This window comes from Patiria miniata, unplaced genomic scaffold (assembly GCF_015706575.1).
Source record: "Patiria miniata isolate m_02_andy unplaced genomic scaffold, ASM1570657v1 HiC_scaffold_18, whole genome shotgun sequence".
Lineage (NCBI taxonomy): Eukaryota > Metazoa > Echinodermata > Asteroidea > Valvatida > Asterinidae > Patiria > Patiria miniata.
In genome coordinates this window covers 1045028-1070034 of record NW_024037056.1, presented here as the reverse complement: position 1 = coordinate 1070034, position 25007 = coordinate 1045028, and the positions used below count along the sequence as shown (strand labels likewise).

At 41.1% G+C, this 25007-nt stretch overlaps 1 protein-coding gene across 1 annotated transcript; it reads right to left on the bottom strand.

Annotated features, from left to right (window-relative positions):
• Positions 1-739: 739 nt before the first annotated feature.
• Positions 740-24290, bottom strand: LOC119724997 (CUB and sushi domain-containing protein 3-like). Its single transcript, XM_038196362.1, has 25 exons — positions 24160-24290; positions 19823-20188; positions 19031-19396; positions 18279-18407; positions 17240-17605; positions 16450-16815; positions 15659-16024; positions 14908-15036; positions 13867-14232; positions 13077-13442; positions 12291-12656; positions 11499-11864; positions 10708-11073; positions 9933-10298; positions 9163-9291; positions 8124-8489; positions 7364-7729; positions 6595-6960; positions 5998-6363; positions 5046-5168; positions 4135-4248; positions 3368-3733; positions 2570-2680; positions 1598-1708; positions 740-1092 (listed from the first exon to the last, which is right to left on the bottom strand). Exons 1-25 carry the CDS (start codon positions 24233-24235, stop codon positions 872-874), a joined length of 6999 nt encoding a protein of 2332 aa, XP_038052290.1. The 5' UTR covers positions 24236-24290; the 3' UTR covers positions 740-871.
• Between the last annotated feature and the right edge of the window lie 717 nt (positions 24291-25007).

Sequence of the window (25007 nt, the reverse complement as noted above, 5' to 3'; positions counted from 1 at the left end):
ATGATCATTTGCTTTACATGCATTTTGTTAATTTTCAATAATAACACCACCCAAACTCCAAAGTAGAAGGTTCAAAACGTAACCGCTTGAAGTCTCAGCTCAGTGGATATAATACTTTTTGAAAAAAACAGTGAAACAACCATGCACAACCTTTTGATCACGAAACACGATATCGTCAATTGAGCGTTTTGTTCAAAATTTTGTCAACTCACAATTGTTGGAAATCGCTTTATATATACAGTACTTGATTTCTTCTAAATAACAGCAAGCTGGATGGAATTTCACGGGGTGTTACGTACCAGTGTAAGTTAGCTTTTGGTTAATACTTTTATATTTTTGAGATAAATGCAAATGATCCTGCCTGCTCTTAACCAGACATCAGTTGCAAAACGATTAATGTGCTTATGTGCTTACCACAAAGAGATTCATCTGATCCATCTGGGCACAGTGCAAAGCCATCACATTTGGCGTTATGTGCCAAACAAATCAAGCCAGATGAGTTATCCTTGCATTCAAATTCATTTTCTCTGCAAGAAACTGCAGCAACAAAGCAAAGAGAATTACAAAATGTTAAGTTCTGTAGTCGATTCTCCAAACTTTACATACCAACAGCAACGCATTAAGCACTACTTTTCCGCAACTATGCATGCGGAAAAGTAGGGAAACGTACGAATACTTGAAAGCCTGCCCAAATACCCATTGCATCATCAATCAAAGTTGCAACTCACCTTCCGATCTTTCTTGTGTGATTGTTACCTGGAATCCGACGCGGGTTATTGAAGAATCGCTTGTAAACTTCATCCAGGCTATGTGGTTGTTGGAGAAAACCGCTAGACTCGTCAGGGAACTGCTAAAACTACCAATGACGGAGTCAGTACTGGAGGGCGCGTGGCCGTTGCCAATGGTAAACCATGTCGTAGGTTTTCTCGGTATTAAACCCGGAGAATCGGAAGGCTATCGCGGAGCCTACATCGGCCGTGATGAGCCAAATGCACAGTGCATTGTTGGGATAGTCATTTGGGTAGTACACTGAAGTCAGTGTTGCTGAAGTCTGCGTTGAGTCGAGGATGGTGCTGCCTTCTCCGCATGGAACTGTGAAAGATAAGTGGACGAAAACATCGGGAAAAGAGTGGACGAAAACATTGGGAAAAGGATCCAAGTTTCTGGTAAAAACCAAACAAATAAGTTATGACTGTGCCACGAAATGTGCAGGATTGCAGAGTTGAATATCGGTTTAACAAACATTGCTACACTAAACATTCTGTTATATGCCCCGTGCACGAACAGCATATGGTGGCAATGCATTCGAGTCCCTCTCAGAGGTCTCCCGCAACTGTCCCTTTGTTACCGTTGAGGGGGTACGTACTTGTGCACAGAATCTATCTGGGGTCTATTATATATGGACGAATAAGGACACGCGTGATCACTTTTCACACAGGAGGGCCCCTTCCATGGAGAAACCATTGTGCAAGTTATACAGTACAGCAACTGCCCTGTGAAGGATTATCTTAACAATAGCTTGCACAATGCTTTTGCCATTACATGGGGCCTTCGTGGTATTTTGTTGGCATGCCTGGATTGGTACATAGGTACTTACAGCAGTTCATCTCATCCCACAGATCTAGACAGCCAGGTATGGCATTGCATTCGTACAGGGACCCAATGCAACCACCTTCTGGACACCGGAACTGATGTTCATAGCATGACCCTGCCAAGGGACACAAATCAGTGTAAGCCCCTCGATTCAAGTACGAGTACAGATCCGTCATTCATACGAACTGCGCCATTAGTTTAGTGGGAAGAAGGGGTTATCGTGCACCCTTGGAAATCAATTTCTCATTGACGTCTCTAGATCAGAAAATATGCGTAGAAAACGATTTGCTATGTTAAAAATTCTAAACAATACCTGTGTTGGTTTTATGCAAATTAGTGCCGCCATAAAAATCTATTGTTTACTATATCTCAGCCAATATTGCAGATAACTGAACGAAAAAGGTGTTTAAACCCATGTTTTCAGGGTCAAAGATCACAATAAAACTATTCTGGAAGTGGCAATATGTATCTGTGGCATAGGAATATGCAAATTTGTGTCGCTGGCACCGGAAAACCATGTTTTTGGCATATCTCGGCCAATATTGCACATCACTACACAAGTAAGGTGTCTAAACCCATGTTTTGAGGGTCAAATATCATTCTAAGACCATTCCCGTAGTAACTATAATGTGTCATGTGTGTCCTTGGCATACGGTATCCCGCCTTCTTCCTACCCAACTACATGGGTAACACATGCACATCAAAAATGCTGCACTGCATGTTCAAGCCATATGCGTCATATACGCACGTGCACACTTGTTCGAATTTGTACACGCATGTCGGATATAATAAAGGGTTTAATTGATTGGTCAAACCACCAGGGGTTGGGGCCTAATTGATTGTTTGATTATATGTTGAATCTGGGTCTGAGTCCTGAGTCACTTGTTGGAGTCTCAAGTCACTTTAATCGAGTCCGAGTCCAGTACATAATCTAAAAACAACCAGTGAGCCAATAGTGAAGATTGAAGATACTAACCACAGCCAAACTCATCCCCTTTCATCGGGCACTGTGGGTAACCATCGCAAACTTGATTCCGTGGTATGCAGGCAAGGCCGGATGGGCAAGCAAATTCAGCATCGTTACATTCTGAAGAAAAAAAACCAACAACCACAAAGCAACGAAATTAAAAGTATTTATTCCGGCAACTGTCAGAACAAATAAATTTACTACATGTACAGGTAGAAGCACACAAGCCTCTCTAGCTCTCCACCCAGGAGTATAAATGGGTAATGGCATTAGCTTGGGAGTAATTTGCATTAGACTTGCATCCCATCTATAGGGGATAGAAATATGCCCAATCATTTCCTGTCAAACTTGAGATAAATGCTACCTTGATAGGTCCAGTTTCTATTCATATCCGGAACGAGCTCCGGACAAGTTGCGGACATTGTATCGGGTATAAATCTTCCCGCAGTGAAGTTATCAGACTTGGTGAGTGAAGCAGTTACTAATGAAAATTTCCCCGGAACATGTTCAGGGAAAAATGCAGAGCTTTTTTTCCGGACGAAGTGAATTTTTCTGCCAGCAACTTGTCCGGAACCCGTCCTGAATATGAACTGAGACGGGTGCATACCTTTTTTCCCCCGTATGTTCCCCAACCCCAACCCTAACCCTAACCTACAGATTTTGGAGAACATAGGTATTGGGGAACATAGGTATTGGGGAACATCGGGTAAACCCCATTGAGACGACCCTTAATAGCCATATTGGTTTCGGCCAGACTCTACTTTTACTTTATATTTACAGAGCAAATCTTCGAGTCATCGAACTTACCTACTGGCCTTAGTTCCTCGATTTCCAAGCTCACACGATTGGCAGACGTCATGCTAGTAGAAATGACCAGCGCTATCCACAGATTGTTAGTCTCTGAAATTATATGCAGCTTGGTATACGTGCCATGCCTGCTCACCGCCTCGATGTTCGAAAACTGCACTTCCCCGTGACCGAACAATAAAGCACTGTTTTGCGATAACATGTAGTCCCTGAAGGTGATCTTAACGCGATACCCCTTCGATGCGGTGACGAACCACACGCAATGTCGGCCCAACGGAAAGTTGACGTCGTCCGGCTCGTAGTTCATTTGAAGAACGAAAGAGTGGCCGTTGGTCACATTGATGGTGGAGATTCCACCGCAGTGCTCTATTTTTGACAACATTAAACAGAAACAAAAAGTTTTTTTTTTGAAATATAGTTTTCAGAATAAAGGGAAGACAGGTAGGGTAAAAAACAAAATGTTTCACTTTGTTCTCTTTTGGGTAAAAAAAGAAGAAGAAGGCAATTTGTGTTACTTGTATATGCCTTATACCTATGTCTCCAATAATTCACAATTATTAGCCCTGCTTATCAGGCCACATGAGACCATTTCTGCAGCAGCTTGAGATCAGTGCAATCTGGTCTCTACCCCTGTAGATGTCCATTTATACTTTTGTGTGAATCAGTGGAGGTAAATTGTCTTGCCCAAGAACACCAACCCCGTCAGGGTTCAAACTCACGTGTATCCACATAGCAAATCCAAGTCAAGACATGAGTTTGAAACTCACCGCAGCCAGTTTCATCAGTGTTGTCGTCGCACGAAAGCACCCCGTCACAATGTTTGGAAGCATCTATACAAAGTCCCGACACGGAGCACTGAAATTGATCTTTTCTGCAAGGACCTAAACAGAACAGAAACAAACAACCCAACAAAGGGACAAACAAATGGATAAAGAAAAAACGAAAGAAGGTGCACGCCGTTTTCAGACAGGTATATTCTAGAGTCGACCCGAACTAAAAAGATATTTTGGAGTGCCTAGGTCAACCAAAACATATTTTGGTTTCAAATAGCTGAACTTTACAATGCACAAACTGGAGTGTTAAATTTACACCATTGGTCTTTATATAGGACCATCTGGTGTTAAATTTACTGGTGTTGTCCTATATAGATACCGAATGGTGTCAAATTAATACTACAGTTTTTGCAGTGTATGTTTCTATATGATAAGACTTTATCATGCACAGAGGGCCTTTGAACCTCAAGTCGCTTGAAGTCTCTCCCAGTTACAAACCTGACTTGTGGAATAAAAATACCACTTGAATAATCCAAAGAAGAATGTTCAAAACCTAACCAGTTAAAATTCCAGCTCAGTGTTTAACAAATGTATGTATACCATTCGAAAAAAAGATAGTGACAAACCATGCAAAACCTTTTGATCACGAAACACGACTTAATGTTACTCTTTATTTCGAATGATCATTTAATTGACTGATCATTGGAAATCACCTACATTTTTTGTTTTCTTCTAAAATGAAGCAAGCCAGACGGAATAGTTTCCCCGGTTGTTTAGTACCAGTACAATCTTTATTCCAAGTAAGTTTTTATTAATAATAGTTCGTATGCTACTTTTTGGATAATTGTCAATGATCCTGTATGAAGTCAGTTATGAAATTGTTAATGAATCTGATTTCTTCGTACCGCAGTTCGATTCATCTAATTCATCTGGACACAGAAGAAAGCCGTCACAGGTGTCGTCACGTGTCAAACAAATCAAGCCAGATGAGGCATCCTCGCATACAGATTCATCTTGTCCGCAAGAAACTGCAGCCAGGAACAAAATAAATCACATGTAACGTTCTGCAGTCTGCTCTCCAAAACTATACACAATAGCAGTTACCTATTTTCATCACATTTCGCAAACACTTTCGCGTTGCATCTGCAACTTACGCAACATAATTTTGGCTTTGACTTTGTCAATTTGTGTAGTCGAAGTAACAGTGTACAGGGTGAGTAAAAAAATGCCCCTTTGGATTTAGTTGTTTTCTCCCACGAAAACGGGAAAAGGTTATCAGTGTTTTCTTTTCAGCCAATTAACATTCGGTCTGGGTAATGACCACAGTCAGTAACTTGTTAACAAAAGCAGGGCACTCTTTACAAGGGCGGGGGGGGGGGGGGTAATCGCTGGTGAAAAAGGGCATTAGAATGGAAACGGGCAGTCTTTACAAAAATGGGGGGGGGGGGGTGCGGAGGAAATACCCCCTTACCCCCGCTGGCAATGCCTAAGCTGATTGGAAGTTCGGAACATTAACAGTTTTTAATGACAAGCCAGACCTGAAACGAAACTGCGCTTGCGAAAGGGGCATCATGTGTTTTAGCCTTGGCTGCTGGACCTTATATTCATCAGAAATTGCACATCGCCAGGCAAATATAATGCGATGTGCAAATAACTGGAATCATACCTTATCGGAGTGTTGAGATAGTGTGACTGCCTCAGCAAATATTCATGGCGTCATGACACGAGAAAAAGAAACTACACGGTAATAAACGATTATGATTGAAATTGGGAACAGCTAATAACTGACGTGCACTTTCCATAAAAAAGTCAGCTGCACGCAACTTCAGGAGTCATTACATTACCCATGCTACTTACCTTCAGATCTTTCTTGTGTAATCGTTACGTTAAATCCGATCTTGGTTACTGAACCATCGCTCGCAAAATCCATCCAGGCTGTATGGTTACTGGAAAAGATGGCGAGACTCGTCAGGAAACCGTTAAAACGACCAATAATGGATTCACCATCGAGAGGTGCATGGCCGTTGCCGATGGACACAATGTCGTAGGTGTGCTCGGTTTTGAACACGGAGAAACGGAAGGCTATCGTGGAGCCTTCATCAACTGTGATGAACCAAATGCACCGGGCATTGGTGGGATAGTTGTTTGGGTAATAAGGCGAAGTCAGTGTTTCTGAAGTCTGCGTTGAGTTGTTGAGAGTGATGTTTCTTTTCCCACAAAAACCTGTACAAGAAAAATAAAATCATCATTGTCCAAGTTGTTTGAAATAATATTTAAATCTTTGAACAGTATACCAATTTTCATGAAATCATTCGTAATAATATATATTGCGCATGTAATTTGTTGTGTAAATCTGCGGTGAGCGACATAAGTTACATGTATGTACTGTTCCGTAAAATCGGCTGCACAACAACTTCAGGAGACATTACATTATCTTTTCAAGTTGCTACTTACCTTCAGGTCTTTCTTGAGTGATCTTTACCTCGAATCCGACCTCGGTTACCGAATAATCGCTGGTAAACTTCATCCATGCCGTGTGGTTATTGGAAACGACGGCTAGATTCGTCAGGGAACTGCTAAAATGACCAATAACGGAGTAACCATCGGAGAACTCATGGCCGTTGCCAATGGTCAACGTGTCGTGTGTTTGCTCCGTGTTGAACACGGAGAAACGGAAGGCTATCGTGGAGCCTTCATCAACTGTGATGAACCAAATGCACCGGGCATTGTTGGGATAGTTGTTTGGGTAATAAGGCGAAGTCAGTGTTTCTGAAGTCTGTGTTGAGTTGCTGAGAGTGATGTTTCTTTTGCCGCAATAACCTGTAGAAGATGAATAAAACTGTTAATGAAAAATCACTAAAAGGACTAAGGTTTCTTGTAAAACCGATCCATAACTCTAATTTCAGTAATGCAAGTGGTTTTGCCCTAGGGACAGAAAAAAATGAATTAATTTATTCAGAATTAGCACAATCTCGAAGTATAAACTGTTTCGTGACCGATGTCTTCAAAGTAACGATCATCCTTGTCCAAGATGTTGAAATAATATTTAAATCATTGAACAGCATACCAATTTTCTGGAATCATTCGTAATTATATATTACGCAAATGTAATTAGTTGTGTAAATCTGCGGTGAGCAACATAAGTTACATGTATGCACTGTTCCGTAAAATCAGCTGCACAACTTCAGGAGACATTCCATTATCTTTTGAAGTTGCTACTTACCTTCAGATCTTTCTTGAGTAATGTTTACCTCGAATCCGATCTCGGTTACCGAAGAATCGCTAGTAAACTTCATCCATGCCGTGTGGTTATTGGAAACGACGGCTAGACTTGGCAGGGAACTGCTCAAAAGACCAATTACGGAGTCAACATCGGACGAATCGTAGCCGTTGCCAATGGTCAACGCGTCGTATGTTAGCTCCGTATTGAACACGGAGAAACGGAAGGCTATCGTGGAGCCTTTATCAACTGTGATGAACCAAATGCACCGGGCATTGTTGGGATAGTTGTTTGGGTAATAAGGCGAAGTCAGTGTTTCTGAAGTCTGTGTTGAGTTGCTGAGAGTGATGATTCTTTTGCCGCAATAACCTGTAGAAGATGAATAAAACTGTTAATGAAAAATCACAAAAAGGACTAAGGTTTCTTGTAAAACCGAACCATAACTCTAATTTCAGGAATGCCAGTGGTTTTGCCCTAGGGACAGAAAAAATGAATTAATTTATTCAGAATTAGCACAATCTCGAAGTATAAACTGCTATGTGACCAATGTCTTAAAAAGCAACGATCATCCTTGTCCAAGATGTTGAACGTTGAACAGCATTATAATTTTCATGAAATCATTCGTAATTACATATTACGCAAAGGTAATTAGTTGTGTAAATCTGCGGTGAGCGACATAAGTTACATTTATGCACTCTTCCGTAAAATCAGCTGCACAACAATTTCAGGAGACAATACATTATCTTTTCAAGTTGCTACTTACCTTCATAGCTTTCTTGAGTGATCTTTACCTTGAATCCGATTTTGGTTACCCAAGAATTGCTGGTAAACTTCATCCATGCCGCGTGGTTATTGGAAACGGCGGCTAGACTCGTCAGGACACCGCTAAAAAGACCAATAACAGAGTCACCATCGGAGGACTCGTGGCCGTTGCCAATAGTCAAGGTGTCCCATGTTCGCTCCGTATTGAACATGGAGAAACGGAAGGCAATTGTGGAGCCTTCATCAACTGTGATGAACCAAATGCACTGGGCATCGTTGGGATAGTTTTTTGGGTAATAAGGCGAAGTTAGTGTTTCTGAAGTCTGTGTTGAGTTGCCGAGAGTGATGTTGCTTTTTCCGCATGGAACTGCAGAAGAAAATAGAACAGTTAGGCCTAATGAAAAATCAGAAAAATACTCGGTTTCTTGTAAAACCAAACAATACGTTTAATTTCAGGAATGCCAGTGGTTTTGCTCAAGGGACAGAAAAAGACAAAATTTAATCAGAATGTACACAAGCCCGAAGTATACAACATTGTCTTTCGATAACATGGATCCAACGTTATTCTGATGCGGTATCCAGCCTGCGACTAGGCGGTGATATACTGTACGCTGCTGAACAGAACGTTGATGTCTGGTTCGTAGCTACCTCGAAAGTTTGAACATGATTTGAAGAACGAAAGATTGGCAAAGATTCAAGATTCCACAAAAGCATGCTTTTTTGAAATAGAAAATGTGTTAATTTTTGAAAGAGAGGGTAACTTAGATTTAGCTAGGGTTACATGTTTTACATTGTGATACTTAAAAACTAAAGTGATGATAACAATAATGTGATGCTTGAATAACTCTTAATGTCATCTGTTTCACAGATGGCAGGGGAATAAAAACGAATTACATAGGCTATGTCGAGCAAGTGTTAGCTTCTTGATAATAGTTCGGCATGCTACTTTTGGGATAAATTGGAAAGATCACATATGCCTTTAAGTTTGACAGAGTTTAAGTCAGTTGCAATGATGCCTCATGAATCCAAAATATGCTTACGGCAGTTAGATTCATCCGATCCATCTGGGCACAGTGTAAAGCCATCACCATCACAGGTGTCGTCACGTGCCAAACAAATCAAGCCAGAGGATTCATCCTGGCATGCAAATTCATCCTGTCCACAAGAACCTGCATGCAGCAAAGAGCAGAATAAATAACAGGTAACGTTTGCAATCGATTCTCCAAACTTTGCATAAGACAGCAACTTATCAAGCAACATATTGTGCATTTCATTTACGTCACATTTTGCAAACTCGTGTGCGTTGTATAAGTTTGGAATTTGCACAACAAATTATGACTTTGGAATATGGACAATTAAAAAAACCTATTTACGCCTATTAGTCTGTATAGAGTCTAAATTCATTGGTCACTGCCAACTTGTTAATGTGACGTTAGAAAATTAACGGCTTAAACGTACACGAGTAAGTATTATTTTATCCTTGACAGAAATTTGAGTGTGGCCACCTGCTTCTGAAGAAGCCACAATTTTTTGTTACAAAAATGGCAGGCAAAGCTGATTTTAACAACTGCTTCGTGAAGATGTCTTAAAAGCAACGATCATCCTTGTCCAAGATGTTTGAAATAATATTTAAAACGTTGAACAGCCTACCAATTTTCGTGAAATCATTCGTAATTATATATTACGCAATTGTAATTAGTTGTGTAAATCTGCGGTGAGCGACATAAGTTTAATGTATGCACTGTTCCGTAAAATCAGCTGCACAACAACTTCAGGAGACATTACATTATCTTTTCAAGTTGCTACTTACCTTCAGGTCTTTCTTGTGTGATCTTTACCTCGAATCCTATCTCGGTTACCGAAAAGTCGCTGGTAAACTCCATCCATGCCGTGTGGTTATTGGAAATGACAGCTAGACTCGTCAGGAAACTGCTAAAAAGACCAATAACCGAGTTATCATCGAAGGACTCGTGGCCGTTGCCAATGGTCAATTTGTCCCATGTTCGCTCCGTATTGAACACAGAGAAACGGAAGGCTATCGTGGAGCCTTCATCAACTGTGATGAACCAAATGCACCGGGCATTGTTGGGATAGTTGTTTGGGTAATAAGGCGAAGTCAGTGTTTCTGAAGTCTGTGTTGAGTTGCTAAGAGTGATGTTTCTTTTTCCGCAAAAACCTGTAGAAGATAAATAAAACTGTCAATGAAAAATCACAAAAAGGATTAAGGTTTCTTGTAAAACCAATCATCAATTTAATTTCAGGAATGCCAGTGACTTTGCTCTAGGGACAGAAAAAGAATAAATTAATTAATTCAAAATTAGCACAATCTCGAAGTATTTCGTGAAGTCTCGAAGTATAAACTGTTTTGTGACCGATGTCTTAAAAGCAACGATTATCCTTGCCCCAGATGTTTTACAATATTGAAAACATGGCACAGCGTACCAATTTTCATGAAATCATTCGTAATGATATATTACGCAAATGTAATTAGTTGTGTAAATCTGCGGCCAGCAACTGAGTAACATAAAATCAGCTGCACAACAACTTCAGGAAAAATTCCATTATCTTTTCAAGTTGCTACTTACCTTCATAGCTTTCTTGAGTGATCTTTACCACGAATCCTATCTTGGTTACCATAGAATTGCTGGTAAACTTCATCCATGCCGCGTGGTTATTGGAAACGACGGATAGATTCGTCAGGAAACCGCTCCAAAAACCTATAACAGAGTCACCATCGGAGGACTCGTGGCCGTTGCCAATGGTCAACGTGTCATGTGTTCGCTCCGTATTGAACACGGAGAAACGGAAGGCTATCATGGAGCCTTCATCAACTGTGATGAACCAAATGCACCGGGCATTGTTGGGATAGTTGTTTGGGTAATAAGGCGAAGCCAGTGTTTCTAAAGTCTGTGTTGAGTTGTTAAGAGTGATGTTTCTTTTTCCGCAAAAACCTGTAGAAGATAAATAAATCTGTCAATGAAAAATCACAAGAAGGATTAAGGTTTCTTGTAAAATCAAACCATCAATTTAATTTCAGGAATGCCAGTGGCTTTGCTCTAGATACAGAAAAAGAATAAATTAATTAATTCAAAATAAGCACAATCTCGAAGTATTTCGTGAAGTCTCGAAGTATAAACTGTTTTGTGACCGATTTCTTAAAGCAACGATCATCCTTGCCCAAGATGTTAGAAATATTGAAAACATTGAACAGCATACCAATTTTCATGAAATCATTCGTAATGATAAATTACGCATATGTAATTAGTTGTGTAAATCTGCGGCGAGCAACATAAGTTACAGGTATGCACTCTTCCGTAAAATCAGCTGCACACCAACTTCAGGAGACATTACATTATCTTTTCAAGTTGCTACTTACTTTCATAGCTTTCTTGAGTGATCTTTACCTCGAATCCTATCTTGGTTACCACAGAATCGCTGGTAAACTTCATCCATGCCGCGTGGTTATTGGAAACGACGGATAGATTCGTCAGGAAACCGCTCCAAAGACCAATACCAGAGTCACCATCGGAGGACTCGTGGCCGTTGCCAATGGTCAATTTGTCCCATGTTCGCTCCGTATTGAACACGGAGAAACGGAAGGCTATCGTGGAGCCTTCATCAACTGTGATGAACCAAATGCACCGGGCATTGTTGGGATAGTTGTTTGGGTAATAAGGCGAAGTCAGTGTTTCTGAAGTCTGCGTTGAGTTGTTAAGAGTGATGTTTCTTTTTCCGCAAAAACCTGTAGAAGATAAATAAAACTGTCAATGAAAAATCACAAAAAAGATTAATGTTTCTTGTAAAACCAAACGATATATTTAATTTCAGGAATGCCAGTGACTTTGCTCTAGGGACAGAAAAAGAATATATTAATTAATTCAAAATTAGCACAATCTCGAAGTATTTCGTGAAGTCTCGAAGTATAAACTGTTTTGTGACCGATGTCTTAAAAGCAACGATCATCCTTGCCCAAGATGTTAGAAATATTGAAAACATTGAACAGCATACCAATTTTCATGAAATCATTCGTAATGATATATTACGCAAATGTAATTAATTGTGTAAATCTGCGGCGAGCAACATAAGTTACATGTATGCACTGTTCCGTAAAATCAGCTGCACAACAACTTCAGGAGACATTCCATTATCTTTTCAAGTTGCTACTTACCTTCATAGCTTTCTTGAGTGATCTTTACCTCGAATCCTATCTTGGTTACCACAGAATCGCTGGTAAACTCCATCCATGCCGCGTGGTTATTGGAAACGACGGATAGATTCGTCAGGAAACCGCTCCAAAGACCAATAACAGAGTCACCATCGGAATACTCGTGGCCGTTGCCAATGCTCAACGTGTCGTATGTTCGCTCCATATTGAACAAGGAGAAACGGAAGGCTATCCTGGAGCCTTCATCAACTGTGATGAACCAAATGCACCGGGCATTGTTGGGATAGTTGTTTGGGTAATAAGGCGAAGTCAGTGTTTCTGAAGTCTGTGTTGAGTTGTTAAGAGTGATGTTTCTTTTTCCGCAAAAACCTGTAGAAGATAAAAAAATCTGTCAATGAAAAATCACAAAAAGGATTAAGGTTTCTTGTAAAACCAAACCATAAATTTAACTTCAGGAATGCCAGTGGCTTTGGTCTAGGTACAGAAAAAGAATAAATTAATTAATTCAAAATTAGCACAATCTCGAAGTATTTCGTGAAGTCTCGAAGTATAAACTGTTTTGTGACCGATGTCCTAAAAGCAACAATCATCCTTGCCCAAGATGTTTGAAATTTGAAAACATTGAACAGCATACCAATTTTCATGAAATCATTCGTAATGATATATTACGCAAATTAGTTGTGCAAATCTGCGGCGAGCAACATAAGTTACATGTATGCACTCTTCCGTAAAATCAGCTGCACACCAACTTCAGGAGACATTCCATTATCTTTTCGAGTTGTTAATTACCTTCATAGCTTTCTTGAATGATCTTTACCACGAATCCTATCTTGGTTACCACAGAATCGCTGGTAAACTTCATCCATGCCGCGTGGTTATTGGAAACGACGGATAGATTCGTCAGGAAACCGCTCCAAAGACCAATACCAGAGTCACCATCGGAGGACTCGTGGCCGTTGCCAATGCTCAACGTGTCGTATGTTCGCTCCGTATTGAACACGGAGAAACGGAAGGCTATCGTGGAGCCTTCATCAACTGTGATGAACCAAATGCACCGGGCATTGTTGGGATAGTTGTTTGGGTAATAAGGCGAAGTCAGTGTTTCTGAAGTCTGTGTTGAGTTGCTAAGAGTGATGTTTCTTTTTCCGCAAAAACCTGTAGAAGATAAATAAAACTGTCAATGAAAAATTACAAAAAGGATTAAGGTTTCTTGTAAAACCAAACCATCAATTTAATTTCAGGAATGCCAGTGGCTTTGCTCTAGGGACAGAAAAAGAATAAATTAATTAATTCAAAATTAGCACATTCTCGAGTATTTCGTGAAGTCTCGAAGTATAAACTGTTTTGTGACCGATGTCTTAAAAGCAACGATCATCCTTGCCCAAGATGTTTGAAATATTGAAAACATTAGACAGCATACCAATTTTCATGAAATCATTCGTAATGATATATTACGCTAATGAATTAGTTGTGTAAATCTGCGGCGAGCAACATCAGTTACATGTATGCACTGTTCCGTATAATCAGCTGCACAACAACTTCAGGAGACATTCCATTATCTTTTCAAGTTGCTACTTACCTTCATAGCTTTCTTGAGTGATCTTTACCTCGAATCCTATCTTGGTTACCACAGAATCGCTGGTAAACTTCATCCATGCCGCGTGGTTATTGGAAACGACGGATAGATTCGTCAGGAAACCGCTCCAAAGACCAATACCAGAGTCACCATCGGATGACTCGTGGCCGTTGCCAATGGTCAACGTGTCGTATGTTTGCTCCGTATTGAACACGGAGAAACGGAAGGCAATTGTGGAGCCTTCATCAACTGTGATGAACCAAATGCACTGGGCATCGTTGGGATAGTTGTTTGGGTAATAAGGCGAAGTCAGTGTTTCTGAAGTCTGTGTTGAGTTGCTGAGGGTGATGTTGCTTTTTCCACATGGAACTGTGGAAGAAAATACAACAGTTAATAAAAAATCAGAAAAAATACTAGGTTTCTTGTAAAAACCAAACAATAAGTTTGATTTCAGGAAGGCCAGTTGTTTTGCTCTAGGGACAGAAAAAAAGAATAAATTAATTGATTCAGAATGTGCACAAGCCTGAAGTATTAAACATTGTCTTTGGATAACATGGATCCAACGTTATTCTGATGCGGTATCCGGCCTGCGGTAAGGCGGTGATGTACTGCACGCTGTTGAACGAAAAGTTGATGTCTGGTTCGTAGCTACCTCGTACATTTGAACATGATTTGAAGAACGAAAAATTGGCAAAGATTCAAGATTCCACAATAGCATGCTTTTTTGAAATAGAAAATGTGTTAATTTTTGAAAGAGAGGGTAACTTAGATTTAGCTAGGGTAACATATTTTACATTGTGCTACTTTAAAACTAATGTGATGATAACAATAATGTGATGCTTGAATAACGCTTAATGTCATCCGTTTCAAAGATGGCAGGGGAATAAAAAAGAATTACATAGGCTATTTTCAGCAAGTTTTAGCTTCTTGATAATAGTTCGGCATGCTACTTTTGGGATAAATTGAAAAGATCACATATGCCTTTAAGTTTGACAGAGTTTAAGTCAGTTGCAATGATGCCTCATGAATCCGAAATATGCTTACGGCAGTTAGATTCATCTGATCCATCTGGGCACAGTGTAAAGCCATCACCATCACAGGTGTCGTCACGTGCCAAACAAATCAAGCCAGAGGATTCATCCTGGCATGCAAATTCATCCTGTCCACAAGAACCTGCATGCAGCAAAAAACAGAATAAATAACAGGTAACGATCTGCAATCGATTCTCCAAACTTTGCAAAAGACAGCAACTTATCAAGCAACATATTGTGCATTTCATTTACGTCACATTTTGCAAACTCGTGTGCGTTGTATAAGTTTGCAATTTGCACAACAAATAATGACTCTGGAATATGGACAATTAAAAAAACCTATTTACGCCTATTAGTCTGTATAGAGTCTAAATTCATTGGTCACTGCCAACTTGTTAATGTGATGTAAGAAAATTAACGGCTTAAACGACATGAGTAAGTATTATTTTATCATTGAAAGAAATTTGAGTGTGGCCACCTGCTTCCGAAGAAGCCACAATTGTTTTCTCAAAATGGCAAGCATAGCTGATATAACAACTGCTTCGTGGCGATGTCTTTTCCAAGATGTTTGAAATAATATCTCAAACGTTAAACAGCCTACCAATTTTCATGAAATCATTCGCAATTATATATATTACGCAAATGTAATATAGCTGTGTACATCTGCGGTGAGCGACGTAAATTACATGTATGCACTCTTCCGTTAAATCAGCTGCACAACAACTTCAGGAGACATTCCATTATCTTTTCGAGTTTCTACCTACCTTCAGATCTTTCTTGAGTGATCTTTACCTCGAATCCGACCTCGGTTACCAAAGAATCGCTGGTAAACTTCATCCATGCCGTGTGGTTATTGGAAATGACGGCTAGACTCGTCAGGGAACTGCTAAAAAGACCAATAACAGAGTCACCATCGGAGGACTTGTGGCCGTTGCCAATAGTCAACGTGTCGTATGTTCGCTCCGTATTGAACACGGAGAAACGGAAGGCTATCGTGGAGCCTTCATCAACTGTGATAAACCAAATGCACCGGGCATCGTTGGGATAGTTGTTTGGGTAATAAGGCGAAGTCAGTGTTTCTGAAGTCTGTGTTGAGTTGCTCAGAGTGATGTTTCTTTTTCCGCAAAAACCTGTAGAAGATAAATAAAACTCTTAATGAAAAATCACAAAAAGGATTAAGGTTTGATGTAAAACCAAACCATACATTTAATTACAGGAATGCCAGTGACTTTGCTCTAGGGACAGAAAAAGAATAAATAAATTAATTCAAAATTAGCACAATCTCGAAGTATTTCGTGAAGTCTCGAAGTATAAACTGTTTTGTGACCGATGTCTTAAAAGCAACGATCATCCTTGCCCAAGATGTTTGAAATATTGAAAACATTGAACAGCATACCAATTTTCATGAAATCATTCGTAATGATATATTACGCAAATGTAATTAGCGGTGTAAATCTGCGGCGAGCAACATAAGTTACATGTATGCACTGTTCCGTAAATCAGCTGCACACCAACTTCAGGAGACATTCCATTACCTTTTCAAGTTGCTACTTACCTTCATAGCTTTCTTGAGTGATCTTTACCTCGAATCCTATCTTGGTTACCACAGAATCGCTGGTAAACTTCATCCATGCCGCGTGGTTATTGGAAACGACGGATAGACTTGTCAGGAAACCGCTCCAAAGACCAATAACAGAGTCACCATCGGAGGACTCGTGGCCGTTGCCAATGGTCAACGCGTCGTGTGTTTGCTCCGTATTGAACACGGAGAAACTGAAGGCTATCGTGGAGCCTTCATCAACTGTGATGAACCAAATGCACTGGGCATTGTTGGGATAGTTGTTTGGGTAATAAGGCGAAGTCAGTGTTTCTGAAGTCTGTGTTGAGTTGATAAGAGTGATGTTACTTTTTCCGCAAAAACCTGTAGAAGATAAATAAATCTGTCAATGACAAATTACAAAAAGGATTAAGGTTTCTTGTAACCAAACCATAAATTTAATTACAGGAATGCCAGTGGCTTTGCTCTAGGGACAGAAAAAGAATAAATTAATTAATTCAACATTAGCACAATCTCGAAGTATTTCGTGAAGTCTCGAAGTATAAACTGTTTTGTGACCGATGTCTTAAAAGCAACAATCATCCTTGCCCAAGATGTTTGAAATATTGAAAACATTGAACAGCATACCAATTTTCATGAAATCATTCGTAATGATATATTACGCAAATGTAATTAGTTGTGTAAATCTGCGGCGAGCAACATAAGTTACATGTATGTACTGTTCCGTAAAATCAGCTGCACAACAACTTCAGGAGACATTCCATTATCTTTTCAAGTTGCTACTTACCTTCATAGCTTTCTTGAGTGATCTTTACCTCGAATCCTATCTTGGTTACCACAGAATCGCTGGTAAACTTCATCCATGCCGCGTGGTTATTGGAAACGACGGATAGATTCGTCAGGAAACCGCTCCAAAGACCAATAACAGAGTCACCATCGGAGGACTCGTGGCCGTTGCCAATGGTCAACGTGTCGTATGTTTGCTCCGTATTGAACACGGAGAAACGGAAGGCAATTGTGGAGCCTTCATCAACTGTGATGAACCAAATGCACTGGGCATCGTTGGGATAGTTGTTTGGGTAATAAGGCGAAGTCAGTGTTTCAGAAGTCTGTGTTGAGTTGCTGAGGGTGATGTTGCTTTTTCCACATGGAACTGTGGAAGAAAATACAACAGTTAATGAAAAATCAGAAAAAATACTAGGTTTCTTGTAAAAACCAAACAATAAGTTTGATTTCAGGAATGCCAGTTGTTTTTCTCTAGGGACAGAAAAAAGAATAAATTAATTGATTCAGAATGTGTACAAGCCTGAAGTATTAAACATTGTCTTTGGATAACATGGATCCAACGTTATTCTGATGCGGTATCCGGCCTGCGGCAAGGTGGTGATGTACTGTATGCTGCTGAACGGAAAGTTGATGTCTGGTTCGTAGCTACCTCGTACATTTGAACATGATTTGAAGAACGAAAGATTGGCCAAGATTCAAGATTCCACAAAAGCATGCTTTTTTGAAATAGAAAATGTGTTAATTTTTGAAAGAGAGGGTAACTTAGATTTAGCTAGGGTAACATATTTTACATGTGATACTTTAAAACTAATGTGATGATAACAATAATGTGATGCTTGAATAACGCTTAATGTCATCTGTTTCAAAGATGGCAGGGGAATAAAAAAGAATTACATAGGCTATTTTCAGCAAGTTTTAGCTTCTTGATAATAGTTCGGCATGCTACTTTTGGGGTAAATTGAAAAGATCACATATGTCTTTAAGTTTGACAGAGTTTAAGTCAGTTGCAATGATGCCTCATGAATCCGAAATATGCTTACGGCAGTTAGATTCATCTGATCCATCTGGGCACAGTGTAAAGCCATCACCATCACAGGTGTCGTCACGTGCCAAACAAATCAAGCCAGAGGATTCATCCTGGCATGCAAATTCATCCTGTCCACAAGAACCTGCATGCAGCAAAGAGCAGAATAAATAACAGGTAACGATCTGCAATCGATTCTCCAAACTTTGCAAAAGACAGCAACTTCTCAAGCAACATATTGTGCATTTTATTTACGTCACATTTTGCAAACTCGTGTGCGTTGTTTAAGTTTGCAATTTGCACAACAAATTATGACTTTGGAATATGGACAATTTAAAAAAAACCTATTTACGCCTATAAGTCTGTATAGAGTCTCAATTCATTGGTCACTGCCAACTTGTTAATGTGACGTAAGAAAATTAACGGCTTAAACGACATGAGTAAGTATTATTTTATCATTGACAGAAATTTGAGTGTGGCCACCTGCTTCCGAAGAAGCCACAATTTTTTTTTGAAAATGGCAAGCATAGCTGATTTAACAACTGCTTCGTGACGATGTCTTTTCCAAGATGTTAGAAATTATTTAAAACGTTAAACAGCCTACCAATTTTCATGAAATCATTCGCAACTATATATATTACGCAAATGTATAACTTATATCGCTCACCGCAGATTTATACAGCTATATACATGTATGCACTGTTCCGTAAAATCAGCTGCACAACAACTTCAGGAGACATTACATTATCTTTTCAAGTTTCTACTTACCTTCAGATCTTTCTTGAGTGATCTTTACCTCGAATCCGACCTCAGTTACCAAAGAATCGCTGGTAAACTCCATCCATGCCGTGTGGTTATTGGAAATGACGGCTAGACTCGTCATGGAACTGCTAAAAAGACCAATAACAGAGTCACCATCGGAGGACTCGTGGCCGTTGCCAATAGTCAACGTGTCGTATGTTTGCTCCGTATTGAACACGGAGAAACGGAAGGCTATCTTGGAGCCTTCATCAACTGTGATGAACCAAATGCACCGGGCATTGTTGGGATAGTTGTTTGGGTAATAAGGCGAAGTCAGTGTTTCTGAAGTCTGTGTTGAGTTGCTAAGAGTGATGTTACTTTTTCCGCAAAAACCTGTAGAAGATAAATAAAACTGTCAATGAAAAATTACAAAAAGGATTAAGGTTTCTTGTAAAACCAAACCATAAATTTAATTACAGGAATGCCAGTGGCTTTGCTCTAGGGACAGAAAAAGAATAAATTAATTAATTCAACATTAGCACAATCTCGAAGTATTTCGTGAAGTCTCGAAGTATAAACTGTTTTGTGACCGATGTCTTAAAAGCAACGATCATCCTGGCCCAAGATGTTTGAAATATTGAAAACATTGAACAGCATACCAATTTTCATGAAATCATTCGTAATGATATATTACGCAAATGTAATTAGTTGTGTTAATCTGCGGCGAGCAACATAAGTTACATGTATGCACTGTTCCGTAAAATCAGCTGCACGACAACTTCAGGAGACATTCCATTATCTTTTCAAGTTGCTACCTACCTTCATAGCTTTCTTGAGTGATCTTTACCTCGAATCCTATCTTGGTTACCACAGAATCGCTGGTAAACTTCATCCATGCCGCGTGGTTATTGGAAACGACGGATAGACTCGTCAGGAAACCGCTCCAAAGACCAATAACAGAGTCACCATCGGAGGACTCGTGGCCGTTGCCCATGGTCAACGTGTCGTATGTTTGCTCCGTATTGAACACGGAGAAACGGAAGGCAATTGTGGAGCCTTCATCAACTGTGATGAACCAAATGCACTGGGCATCGTTGGGATAGTTGTTTGGGTAATAAGGCGAAGTCAGTGTTTCAGAAGTCTGTGTTGAGTTGCTGAGGGTGATGTTGCTTTTTCCACATGGAACTGTGGAAGAAAATACAACAGTTAATGAAAAATCAGAAAAAATACTAGGTTTCTTGTAAAAACCAAACAATAAGTTTGATTTCAGGAATGGCAGTTGTTTTGCTCTAGGGACAGAAAAAAGAATAAATTAATTGATTCAGAATGTGCACAAGCCTGAAGTTTAAACATTGTATTTGGATAACATGGATCTAACGTTATTCTGATGCGGTATCCGGCCTGCGGCTAGGCGGTGATGTAATACACGCTGCTGAACGGAAAGTTGATATCTGGTTCGTAGCTATACATGTACCTAGTTAGTTTGAACATACTCTGAAAAACTAAAGAATGGTCGTCTGCAAGGTGAGGTGCCGAGAGGCCGCATTAGAATCGCTGAAGAAGGCACTTTTCCAGATATTTCCTATCGTTTTCACAGTATTGCAGGTACTAAGAGGGGACACACTACTGCTCCACTTATGGAAAGTAGACATGCGGCGTCTAGCGCCAGAGCGGAACGGGTTAAACTTGGTCCAAGAGTTGCTTGGGAGGTCCATGTCAGGAGTCGAACAGTAGGCTCGGCGATCAGTACTGTGTCGATCCTTACATGGGAGTCCGTTGTTATGGCATGGGTTCTCCATGAGCTGGTTTTATCGCCCATGTGTACCCTCGAAGCGCCTGTTTGCAAGGAGAACCTCTATGATCTGAACTGTCTAGGGAGGCAGCAAGCGAGACAGTTTGGTGAACAGGCTATTATGCCAAACATTATCGTATCTGAAGTGACGTCTAGAAAAATCGCACCAGGGTTTCAGTTTTCGTTGGTAGCAGTTCTCTATGCATGTGGTAAGTTCGTTCGTTCGTGTCTCCTCCATAGATCATATAATGTCCCTCCATCTCTGGATGCTTGTGATGGCCGTCTCAGTGACAAGGGTCAGGTCCTCGTCCGTGCAGTTTATTCCGCCGCACTCCAGAACATGGTCCATCGTTTGGATCTGTCCGCAGTCACAGATGGTATCTTCTTTATCGGTATACCCCCATCTTGCCATGTTGGCCCTGCACCGCCCCATTCTGGTCCGCAGCCGGTTCAGACATTGCCACGCTGGCTACTTCAAGTTGAGTCCTCTGATGGGTAGAGGCTTGACTGGTGGTGGGGGATTCTGCTCAGGTGGTGGGACAGAATACAGAAAGCTGTGCCGGGATACAAGGCGCTTGTGAGGCGGTTGGTGTCCGTACAGCATGTGCCTGCCATCTGTGCACTGTTTCAGTCGTTCCTTTAGGCAGATGTTAGTGCGCCTTTGGTCTAGAGATCGACCCCAGAGAGATGATATATCTTCTCAACTTTTGTTGGTCTCAGGCAGCCTGTTATCTTTCGGTATGTGTTGTTGAGTGTGGTGTCAAGCTTTTTCACATGAGCTGATCTGCTCCATACGGGACAAGCGTATTCTGCGGATGACATGCAGAGGGCAACAGCTGCTGTTTGTACGGTTTTGGGGTCAGCACCATAGTGTGATGTTGCGAGCTTCCCGATGATGGCATTTCAAGATCCCACTTTACCTATTGTCTTCTGGATGTGCTGCTTATAGGATAAGGTGCGATCGAGTTGCACGCCTAGGTAAACTGGATGTTCGCAGTGTTTTAGCTGCACATTGTTCCACTCTACACAGTTCCCTCTTGGCCTCCCTGTTCTTGAGGTGGAAGACACACACCTGGGTCTTGGACGGGTTCGCTCGCAGGTAGTTTGCTCGGTAGTATTCTGACAGGTTTGCGAGCGTTTTGTTGAGGTGGTGTTCGGAGCTTTTGAGATAGCCTGCTTCACTCCAGGTCACTGGTGAAGCTTGTCCAGTCGGCTTTTCGGACGTTCCATCTTGGTTTCTGGACGGATTTGATGATGGGCAGTCAGATTCCGATGCGGTAAGTGCAAGCACCTGATCTGCTGTGCTGCGGCCGCTCCTGAATCCTGCTTGATCAGGGGAGAAAACCGTCAACAAGAATTAGTGGAGAGATGTGGTTGAGAATCACTCTTTCAAGGAGCTTATAGCAGATGGAGAGGAGCGAGATCGGTCTATATTAACTGGCTGCTAGCTTCGGGTCTTTCCCAGCTTTGGGTATTGCAATGACAGCTGTTCTCCACGTGTTGGGGATCTATTTGTCATAGATCACCCGGGTGAGAGATTTGCTTAGCAAGTTGATGGCTTGGTGTCCCAAGTTCTTGATGAATTCTGGGTAGGCCCTATATACATCTTGTCGTACCCAGCGGCCTTACTTGTTTTCAAATTCCTAACTGCGCTAGTGACTTCGAGTGGTGTGAAGGATGAGGGAGACTAGGTCATACGAGTTTAAGCCGTTTTCCATGCTTGATGGACCTCAGTGTTTCTTGATTTCTTTCTTTCTTGGGTGGACGCTGGGTCTGCTGGAGGTTGGGATTGGCTGTTGTCCCACACCGAGTTAGCATAAGAGTTTACAGCTATTGCGGCTGTATAAGAGTTTTCAGCTTTTGCGGCTGTATAATGTGTGAAGTCTACACTGCTTGTTGTTTCTTCCCATGCCCAGCGACTACGTCTGGCATCATTGAGGGTCTGAATGAGTTATCGGAGATCTCAGCGTTTTCGGTATCTACGTACTGTACTCCGTCAGATGTTGTCGGCATTCTTCATCATATTGAGGCAAGGTGTACTGAAGCCGTGGGGAATATGACGTTTCGGAGCTTTTGAGATAGCCTGCTTCACTCCAGGTCACTGGTGAAGCTTGTCCAGTCGGCTTTTCGGACGTTCCATCTTGGTTTCTGGACGGATTTGATGATGGGCAGTCAGATTCCGATGTCAATTGTGCATACGTACGATGGGTATGTGATGGACGCGTGGGAACCCAGGAAGGGCATTTGGCTGGAAGGAGACATCCATCCTTCGAGAAAACCCACCAGAGGTCTGGAGAGTGCTGCGTTACCCAGCAAACCGATCTGATAGACCCGTGTTGTTTATGTCCAGCACCTTAGGTGGGTGTCTGCGTGGTTGGACCATTTCGTGAGCCATTCGACACTGATGCCGTTGCTATTGTACCCCCAGATGGCGTGGTGGCTATTGAAGTCGCCCACATAAATGGCTGGGTAAGGTAACATAGGTAACGGTAGCGTTGGTCCGAGCTGTGGAAGGAAGCTTGCAGACATTCGTGATCGAGTAGTCTCCAACCGAGATAACGTCGTAGATGTCGTAGATCTACAAACGATGCATCAGTGACGCTGGAGCGGACAAAAGTGGCGCGGCAATATTTTTCGTGGCCTGAGGCTGCAATTGATGAGGTAAAAGTTGGTGATGGTGAGCCTTGATCGTGGGTCGTCATATCTGACATGTATTTCTTGGCGTTTGCTCGTTGCAGAGGGATACAATCCGGTACCTATTGGGAGCTGACATAATGTACAACATTTTTGAACACGTTTGCAAATGAGGAATAGTCTGGTGCCTGCCTGTGCGTCACATTAGCGTTTGTTTTTGTATGCGGTGTGTGGGGTAAAAACACAATCAATTCGTGGCAGCGTGAGTTGTGAAAACACGATTGTTTTTCGAAGTTAAAATGTTACAATCTTATCCCGTCAATACGCAATATCACATTACATAATTAATAATAATGAGCAAATTGGAAAGGAAAGGAGTATTTTTTTTAGAAGGCGTGGACGTTATGAAGGCGTATCCATTACTAGCAAAATGCGGTATAAAATCAGGATGCATGAAGAAAGTTTCCTATCAAGGGCTTACTATTGGAAACGAGGTTGGAAATAAAGTAAGCACTGGGGACGAGGTTAGTCTTGCCCCATACTGAGATAGAGCAATTCAGATTCGAGTAACACACTTATTCGTGCGTCATCCAACATGGTGCGGCCTACCAACCCGTCTCTACAGGGCGCTATTCAACCTTGACCGTGGACGCAACAGCGGCACATTTCAGTAAATATTCTACTAAAGGAAGAAAAATGACGGTGACGAATCAAATCAACGTGAACTTACCATCGCACAATGCACCATTCGCCAGAATGATCAGTAAGAAAATGCGCCATTCTTGATATCTCCTTCTGGTCTGCATTGTTGAACGAGGCACTAACTACACTGCCTTATGATGTACAGACGGAACAGTCGGACGACACCTAATGGAGAAAGAACAAAAAGTCTACAATATTTAAAGAATCTGTCATAAATTAAAAGGATTATTTGCTCTTTTTACCTATTCGAAGGAAAAATTACCCACTGAAATCGTATGTTGGATGCTTAACAACTAACCTGATGAAGATGTATCTCAGTGGCTGGTATTAAGAAAACAGAGAAACAAATATTAAGAACATTTTGTTTTTGGTCTCAAACCTGATTTCGATGCCGTCGCGTGTAGGACATGTTCCCGCAGGTACACTTAAAAAAACACCCCAAAACACTTTCAACTTAAATAGGAGATTTCTAAATGGTTAGAAATTGTCCTCCTAACATGACGATAACTCTCCGTAGTCAAGTGGCTTAAACAGGGGCGGATCCAGGAATTTTTGAAGGGGGAGGGTTTCATCAGCCAAAAAATTGTGAATGTTGACAGGTATTTTACTCCGGACACTTGGTGGGGTGGGGTGGGGGAAGGGTGGGCTCGTACCATGCTTTCAATAGGGGCGCTGTTCAAATCCAACGATTATTGACACTACATTACACAATAGTGTACAAATACCCCCTAACAAAACTGGCTCTGTACGTGTTTTGTGCACAGGCGGACAATATTACCAGTATAATTTTTTGGGTGTCAGAGCAAGGTGGGGGGGGGGGGGGTTCGCATTATTTTTAATGAATTTCTATGAATTTTTTTGACAGAGCTGGGGAGG